Source organism: Harpia harpyja, unplaced genomic scaffold (assembly GCF_026419915.1).
Source record: "Harpia harpyja isolate bHarHar1 unplaced genomic scaffold, bHarHar1 primary haplotype scaffold_55, whole genome shotgun sequence".
NCBI classification, from domain to species: domain Eukaryota; kingdom Metazoa; phylum Chordata; class Aves; order Accipitriformes; family Accipitridae; genus Harpia; species Harpia harpyja.
Window position 1 is genome coordinate 1,194,388 of NW_026293415.1, and position 8,595 is coordinate 1,202,982.

General features: G+C 66.4%; 1 protein-coding gene across 1 annotated transcript; it reads left to right on the top strand.

Moving 5' to 3' along the window:
• The first annotated feature begins 280 nt into the window (after positions 1–280).
• ARMC5 (armadillo repeat containing 5) lies at positions 281–7,967 on the top strand. Its single transcript, XM_052779768.1, has 7 exons — positions 281–602; positions 1,231–1,338; positions 1,908–2,730; positions 3,080–3,561; positions 4,231–4,363; positions 6,709–7,359; positions 7,907–7,967. Exons 1-7 carry the CDS (start codon positions 326–328, stop codon positions 7,965–7,967), a joined length of 2,535 nt encoding a protein of 844 aa, XP_052635728.1. The 5' UTR covers positions 281–325.
• The last annotated feature ends 628 nt before the right edge of the window (positions 7,968–8,595 follow it).

The following is an 8,595-nucleotide window of genomic DNA, read 5'->3' on the forward strand; positions in this document are numbered from 1 at the left end:
GTGCTCCCAGTCCTCCCAGTCCGGCGACTCCCCAGCGCTCCCGCTGTGAGGTAAAGACGCCCCGCCCCTCCACCTCCACACAGCGGACTCCCGTCGTGCCCCGCGCCTCGCCGCCCCCCCCCGCCAGCCGCGGTGCACCCTGGGAGTTGTAGTCCCCACGCCCCTCCCTCCTCCCTTACGCCACACCCCCTTCCCGCCCAGCGCCGGACTCCATTTCCCGTCGTGCCCCGCGGCGCCGGGCGGGACCTTCCCGGCCACCGTCCTTCTCCTTCCCCTTTACCCAGCCAGGCGCCGCCGGGCCCGGGCCCCGGGCCCGGGCGCCGCCATGTCGGAACCTTTGGGTTGGTGCGTTGAGGCCGTACGAGCGGCGGCCGAACCGGGACTGGCCCGGGCTTTGTTGGCGTTGCGGACCCGTCACACTCGGCGACCGGGAGGTGCCGCTCGGTTTCGGGAACGGGGTGGCTTGGGGCCGTTGTTGGAGTTGTTGGGGCCTGAGAGGCCTCGGCGCACCCTCGATTTGGCTCTCAGCGTTCTCGGGAATTGTTGCACCGAGCCCGGTTGCCGCCGTCAGGCTCGGCGCCTCGGCGGCGTCCCACGCCTCGGTGAGTGCCGGCGCCGGGAGGTGTTCGGGGAGGGAATGGGACAGCCCACAGCCCCCCCCATAGAGGGAATGGGACAGCCCACAGCCCCCCCCATAGAGGGAATGGGACAGCCCACAGGCCCCCCTATAGAGGGAATGGGACAGCCCACAGGCCCCCCCCCCCCCCCACTGGGAATGGGTCTGGACCCCACAAAGGGGGAGTGGGACAGCCCAGACCCCCCCCCCCCCCCAATACTGGGAATGGGTCTGGACACCCCCCCCATACTGGGAATGGGACAGCCCAGAGCCCCCCCACCCCAGTACTGGGAATGGGACACCCCCTGTCCCTTACCACGACCTTTGACCCCTGACCTGTCCCCATGTCCCCATCCGTCCCCCTTTCCCCTCGGCATGTCCCTAACCACGACCTTTGACCCCTGACCTGTCCCTCAGGGCGTCCCCATGTCCCCATCCGTCCCCCTTTCCCCTCGGCATGTCCCTAACCACGACCTTTGACCCCTGACCTGTCCCTCAGGGTGTCCCCATCCGTCCCCCTTTCCCCTCGGCATGTCCCTAAGCATGTCCCCTAACCATGACCTTTGACCTGAGGCTGTCCCCCTGTCCCTGACCTCTGCCCTCTCTTCCCGCAGTGGCCCTGCTGTCCTCGCCGGGGCCGGAGAGCGTGCAGAACCGGGTGGCCCGCACCCTCGCCAACCTGGCGCTGGAGCCCGACGGCGCCCGGGATGTCCTCGATGCCGGTGAGCGGGGTCCCCGCGTGTCCTCGGGGATCCCTCGGGTGTCCCCAAGGGCTGCGGGGGACAAGTACGTCTTCCCCGGGGTGCTTTGGGTGTCCGCAGGGTCCCTTGGTGGGGTCTCCAGGGGGTCCCCGAGCTCTCCAGGGGTCACCTGAAGTGGTTTTGGGGGGTCTCCTGGCTGTCCATGAGGTCCCCTAAGCGTTCTCAGGGCTCCTTCGGGTGTCCCCAAGGTGCCACCCCGTCCCCTAACGGGTCCCCACGTCCCCAACGACTCCCTTAATGGCTTTCTCCTCCCTGTGGGTGCTGGGACGCCCTCGGGGGTGCCCCCCGACGGGTGCCACGTCCCCGGAGGGTGTCCCCAGCATACGCCTCGATGCGTTTCTCAGCACCGCGGGTAGCGGGGTGTCCCCAACTTGTCCCCTAACAGGCCCGTACGTCCTCAAAGGGTGTCCCCGATACCCTCCTTAACGGTTTTCTCATCTCTCGGAGCACCAGGACATCCTCGGGGTGTCCCCTAACGGTCCCCGAGGCTCCCCCCCCCACCTTAACTCTGTCCCCCTCTTCCCTTGCAGGTGCTGGCCCCCTCCTGGTGTCGCTGGCCGCCTCCTGCGGCACCCCCGAGTGCCTCCACAGTGCCGCCCGTGCCCTCCGCATCTTGGGGGCCGCCCCGGCCCCCCGCCGGGCCCTCGGCCGAGCCGGGGCCGTCCGAGCCTTGGCTTCCCGCTTGGCATCCCTCTCTCCGGCCCATCCCGCCTGCCCAGCCGTCGCCCGAGCCCTGCGGGGTCTCACCGACAGCCCCGGCCCTTCGGCCGACGACGTGGCCCCCGCTTTGCCCGCTTTGGCTGCCCTGGCCGCTCACGCCAAGCGGGACCACCGCCAACCCGCCCTGGGAGCCATCGCCAACGCCTGCGCCCGCGCTCCTCTCCGACCCGCCCTGGGGGCTGCCGGGGCGGTGGAAGCGGTGACCGAGGAGGTGAGGAGAGCGTTGGCGTCCCCCAACGTCGCCGGTGCCACCGTAGCTGTCCGGGCGCTCTGCCTGTTGTGCCGGGAAGCCGTTAACCGGGCGCGGGTACGAGCGGCCGGCGGGTTGGGGCTGCTCCTGCGTCTCCTGGCCGAACCCCGCGCCCGGCCGTGGCGTCCCCGCGTCCTCCTGGCTTTGGCCGCCTTCGCCTACGACCAAGAGGCGCTGGTGGCTCTGGAAGCTCGAGGCCTCGTCCCGCTGCTCGCCGACGTCCTGCGAGCCCGGGCCGATGAGGAGGAGGAGGAAGAGGAGGAAGAGGAGGAGGAGGAAGAGGAAGAGGAGGAGGATGAAGCCGCCGCATCCTGCGATCTTCCTCGGGAGCTGCCTGGCCCGCCCGGGGCCGGTGCGGCCGCCGGGAGCTTGCGGGGACTCAAGTGAGTGGGGGGGGTGGGGGTGGACAGACGGACAGGGTTTTGGGGGGAGCTGCGGGACTTTGGCATCTCCTGGGGGTGTCCCTGGGGGTCTTTGGGGGCGTGGGGGGGCTCCCTGGGATCACCTTTGGGGTCCTCGTCACCTCGAGTCCTGGCGGGGGGCAGCCCTGGGATTGCCTTCGGCATCCTTGGCAACAGAAGAGGGGTCCTGGGGGGGTCCCCAGCCCCTTGTGCAGGTGGCGGAGGGTGAAGGGGGGGGGGGTCCAGGCTGTCCCTTAGTGACACCCTGGGGGTCTGGGGCTGTCCCTGTCCCCCCACCCAAACTGCTCAGCCCCCCTATTTCTCCCCCCAGGTCCTGGCTCCTCTCTGAAGCTGCTTCCCCACCGCCCTCCCCTCCATCCTCCACCGTTCCCCCCCACTGCCCCTCTCCCCCCCGCCGTCGCCTGCCCCCCATGGGGGCCCTGGCCCTGCCCCGGGGGGTGGGCGAGGGGGATCCCTGGCTCCCCGAAGCTCCCGCTCTCCTACTTTTGGGACGGCTGGCAGCCGCTGATGAGCCCAGCCGAGCCCTGGCCACTGCCCCCGTTGTTTCGGGGCTCCTTCGCTACCTGACGGGGGTCCCTGCCCCAGCCCCCCGGGCTGCCCGGGTGCTGCAGCGCCTGACAGGGCACCCTGCTTTTTTGGGGGCCCTGGTCCGGGCTTACGTCCCCTCCCTGCTCCGCTCCTGGCTGGTCCTCGGCTTCACCCCACCCCAGGCCGAGGAGCTTTCGCGGCCCGGGGGACCCAGGCATCCGACTGCCCCCCCTCACCCCCGCCAGGCACGCCTCAAGGAGTTGGGTGAGTTATGGGGGGGCTTCAGGGAGCTAACTGGAATTCCCGGGAGTCACGGCTGGCCTTTGAGCATCACGCCAGGGGTTCCTTGGGGGCTTTTGGGGGTCCCTGGGGGTCCTTGTTGACCTTTTGGGGTCCCCAAGGTTTCCTGGGGGACTATTGGGGGTCCCCAGGGGGTCCTGGGTGGCCTTTGGGGGTCTCGGGGGGGGCTGCTGGGAGTCCCACAGCAGGGTGACCTTTAGGGGTCTTTGAGGTGTCCCCAGCGGGCTATTAGGGGTCCCAAGGAGTCCCTGGGGGATTATTTGGTATCTGTGGGGGTCCTTGGTGGACTTTGGGGGGTCCCTGGAGGTCCTGGGTAGTCTTTGGGTGTCCCTGGGGGGCTGTAGGAGGTCCCCAGGGGGTCCTGAGTGGCCTTTTGGGGGCTCCTGGGGTGTCCCTAGTGGTCTTTACATGATCCCCGGTGGCTTTTGGGAGTCCCCAGTTGTCCCTGGGGGGCTTCGGGTGTCCTTGGAGGGCTGCTGGATGTCTCTGGGGGACTCTTGGGGGTCCTGGGTGCTGGTTTGAGTCTCCTGGGGTGATCCTGGGGGGCGGGAGGAGGAGGTAAGATCCACAGCGGGATCCTATGGACCTCACAACCCCCCCCCCCAACCCCAATATATCCCTGTGTCTCCCCAGGTGAGGGACTCCTGCGCAACCTGGGGGCGGCAGCAGCGGCCCCCTTCGGCGTGGGGCTGCTGACTCACATGCTGCGCTGCGGGGCCCCCCCAGCCCGCCTGGCCTGCGCCACCGCCCTGCCTTTGCTCGCCAGGTACCGACCCTATAGCGACCCTATAGCACCCCTATAAAGCCCCTGGAGGTTCCCTGCTGCGCCCCCCCCCACCCCGAACTGGCCCGTAACTCACCTTGGGGGGGGTCCCTCACGCATTCCCCTGCACCCGGACCCGTAAATCTTCTATAGAACCCGTATGTCCCCTATAGACTCTATAGCGTCCCTGTAGCCCCCCCCCAGAACCAGCCCCATAACTCCCGTGGGAGATCCCCAATGTGTTCCCCTGTGCCTGAGCCCGTAAATCCTCTATAAAACCCGTATGTCCCCTATAGACTCTATAGCGTCCCTGTAGCCCCCCCCAGAACCAGCCCCATAACTCACGTGGGAGATCCCCGATGTGTTCCCCTGTGCCCGAGCCTGTAAATCCTCTATAAAGCCCAATACATCATCTATAGAGCCTTTTAAGTCCCCTATAGCGCCTCTGCGGCCCCCTCTAGCCCCCATAACCAGCCTGATAACTCACGTGGGAGATCCCCGATGCGTTCCCCTGTGCCCGGGCCCGTAAATCCTCTATAAAGCCCAATACATCATCTATAGAGCCTTTTAAGTCCCCTATAGAGCCTTTTAAGTCCCCTATAGAGCTTCTGCGGCCCCCTCTAGCCGCCATAACCAGCCTGATAACTCACGTGGGAGATCCCCAATGTGTTCCCCTGTGCCTGAGCCCGTAAATCCTCTATAAAACCCGTATGTCCCCTATAGACTCTATAGCGTCCCTGTAGCCCCCCCCCATAACCAGCCCAATAACTCCCGTGGGAGATCCCCGATGTGTTCCCCTGCGCCCGGGCCCGTAAATCTTCTATAAAGCCCAGTACATCATCTATAGAGCCTTTTAAGTCCCCTATAGAGCTTCTGCGACTCCCCCTAGCCCCCATAACCAGCCTGATAACTCACGTGGGAGATCCCCGATGTGTTCCCCTGCACCCGGGCCCGTAAATCCTCTATAAAGCCCAATACATCATCTATAGAGCCTTTTAAGTCCCCTATAGAGCCTTTTAAGTCCCCTATAGAGCCTCTGCAGCCCCCTCTAGCCCCCAGAACCAGCCCCATAACCCACCTGCGGGGTTGCCGCACAGATTCCCGCTTGTTCACTGGTCTCAAGTGCCTATAGAGCCCCATAGGATCCGGATGGGGTCCCCGAAACAGCCTGTAGATCCCACATAGGTGCTCAGTATAGATTTCTTTAGGCAAGGCAGGGCATGCATTATATATATTTTCCCAGTAGGTGGCCCCCTCGATCCACTACAGACAATTTCATAAGTGTTTCCTCTAGATTTCCCCGTAACAAACCCCTACACATCTTCCGTAGGTCGCCTCGTAGTGAGTGCAATAATTTCCTATAGATCCCCTATTTCTGGCCCCGTAGAGCCCCCGTAAATCCTCTATAGGTCCCCAGTGCCCAAGTCTATAGATTACCTATAGGGGCCCCCTGCAGAACTCGCCACGGGCAGCCCTGTGTGTTCCCTATGGCTGCCCCATAAGCAGCCCTGCTAGTCCCCTATGGATGCCTCATAGGCAGCCCCATAAGTCTCATATAGATTTCCTCCCTATAGCCCTATAGTTCCCCTATACATCTGCCTACAGAAATCCTATACGTTCCCTCTGTGTGCCCCCCCCCCCGTGTCATCAGCGTGTCATTGATGTGTCACAGGCACGTGGCAGCCCCCCGGGGTGGGGGGCGGCCCTAGACCCTGTAGCGTCCCCCACGCGTTGGCGTGACATCGTTGGCATCGCGATGGCGCGACCCACGGCGTTGGTGTCGCGTTGGCGTGACCCACAGCCTCGGCGCCACCCGCGACGTTGGCATCACCCACAGCACTGGCGTCACGTTGCCGTGGCCCATGACGTTGGCATCGCGTTGGCATCGCCTACAGCGTTGGCGTCGCGTTGCCGTGACCCGCGTCATTGCCAGGACTTGTGTCGGTGTCACGTTGAGTGCGACCAACGGTGTCGACGTCACGTTGGTGCGACCAACGGTGTCGACGTCACGTTGGTGCGACCCACGGTGTCGGTGTCACGTTGAGTGCGACCAACGGTGTCGGTGTCACGTTGAGTGCGACCCACGGTGTCAGTGTCACGTTGAGTGCGACCAACGGTGTCGACGTCACGTTGAGTGCGACCCGCGGTGTCGACGTCACGTTGGCGCGACCCGCGTTGGCGGCGTCACGTTGGCGCGACCCGCGTCATTGGCGTGACTCGGGTCATCGTTGTCACGGTGGCACGACCTGTGCTGTTGGTACGACCCTTGGCACTGGCGCGGCGTCGGCGTGACCGTTGGCGTCCCTTTGCCATGACGCTGGCGTGACACGCGTCCTTGACATGTGCAGGCCGGCGTCCCCGGCGCGGGGGCTGCTGTGGGGAGGGGGTGCGGTGGCCCTGCTGCTCTCGGCGGTGGCCCGGGGCCCCACGTCCCCCTACGAGCCCCCCCCAGCCTTCGCCCTCTACGCTGCCGACGCTATCGCCCTCCTGCGGGGACATGCCGGGGACACGCCGGGGGACATCGGGGACGCGGCAGGGGACGGTGAGGACACGCCGGGACGTGCCGGCGCCGAGGACCTGCAGGTACGGCCCCATGGGGTGCTGGGGACAAGCGATGGGGACGTTGAGGATGTGGTGGGGGACACGGTGGCCGCTGGGGATCGTTGGGGACGCGGAGGATCGTTGAGGACTTGTGGGGACACTGAGGAGCCGGTTGGGGACGTGGGGATCGTGAGGGACTCGTGGGGACGGACGGACGGGGATACTGGGGACATCGGGGATCCCTTGGGGACATCCAGATGGGGACGCTGGGACACCCACGGACTCCCAGGTGCTCTTGGGGATCCGCAGGTGCACGGGGACACCAGGGACCCATGGGAACACGGGGACGCCGAGGACCTGTGGGGACAAGCGGACAGACGTGGGGAGAGTGGCGACGTCCTTGGGGAGAACGGTGACCTGCAGAGACCTCTGGACCGACGCAAGGACCTCAAGGACCCGTGGGGACACCCGGCCACCTTTGGGGACACCGAGGACACCTGGGGACACATGGATGGCCACGCAACCTCTCCTGCGGATGGACACGGTGACATTGGGGACACGCCGGGGTGCACCGATGGACACGGGGACCCGTGGGGACGTGCAGACGGGCTCGGGGACGCTGATGACTCGTGGGGACCCCCAGGGTCCCCGTGTCCCCTGTCCCCTGTGACCCTCTACCCCCCACCCCTGCTGTCCCCTGTGTCCCCATGTCCCCAAGTATCTCCAGACCCATTTTCCCTGGGGCCCCCCTGTCCCCAAGCGTCCCAGAGGGCTGCTAAACGTCCCCGATCATCCTCTTGTCCCCAGCTGTCCCCAAACCCTCCCAACCTCCATTCCCAAGTGGCCCCAAGACCCCCCAAATGTCCCCTGCTATCCTCTTCTCCTCCGCTGTCCTCAAACCTCCCCAACTCACGTCCTCGGGTGCCTCTGAGGTCCTCCAACCCACGTCCCCAACTGTCCCCGCGTCCCCAGGTTTCCCCAAACCCCCTTGACCCGTGTCCCCAGGTGTCCCCAGCGTCCTCCAACCCGTCTCCCCAACCATCTCCCTGTCTCCGAGCCTCCCTAAGCTCCTCCAACTCCTGTCCCCAAGCGTCCCCAAGCTCCTCCAACCCATCTCCACCACCGTCTCCAGCCCCCCAAGCATCCCCGACCCCCCCAGCCGCGCGTCCCCCAGCGTCCCCAATGTGTCCCTACGCCCGGACCCCCCACGACCTCCTCCTCCTCCCCAACGGCACCCACCCCGGGGTGCCAGCGGCCCGGGCGGCCCTGACCCGGGGGTCCCCCGTCTTGGGAGCCATGTTGGGGGGAGCCTTCGCCGAGGCCCGCCAGGCAGCGGTGACCTTAGGCTGCGCCCCCCGCCACCCTCTCCTCCTCCTCCTCCATTTTGTCCACGGCTGCCGGGGTCACCCCAAGGACAAATGTCCCCTCCTGTCCCCCCCGGTGTCCCCCGCCGCCGCCGACGCTGCCGTCGCCTTGGCCCGCCGTTATTTGGTGGACGGCTTCGAGGGCGTCATGGTCGCCGCCGTCACTGCGTCCCCCGGTGCCCTCTGGACCTTGGCCGAGAGGTGGGGTTGCGCCCCGTTGGCCACCCGGGCCGCCCAAGCCATTTTGGGGGGGCCACCCCACGACGTGGCCCCTCGTTTGGTTCGGGTGGCGCGGTTGGCCCGATGTCCCCCTCGCCTGGCCAGGGCCTT

Bases quoted from the DNA above. Each gene is read 5' to 3' on its own strand.
- ARMC5 (XM_052779768.1), top strand. From the start codon at position 326: ATGTCGGAACCTTTGGGTTGGTGCGTTGAGGCCGTACGAGCGGCGGCC. The intron at 603-1,230 runs GTGAGTGCCGGC...CTCTTCCCGCAG, and splicing joins CGGCGGCGTCCCACGCCTCG to TGGCCCTGCTGTCCTCGCCG. The intron at 7,360-7,906 runs GTGGGGACACCC...CCGTGTCCCCAG, and splicing joins CGCAAGGACCTCAAGGACCC to GTGTCCCCAGCGTCCTCCAA.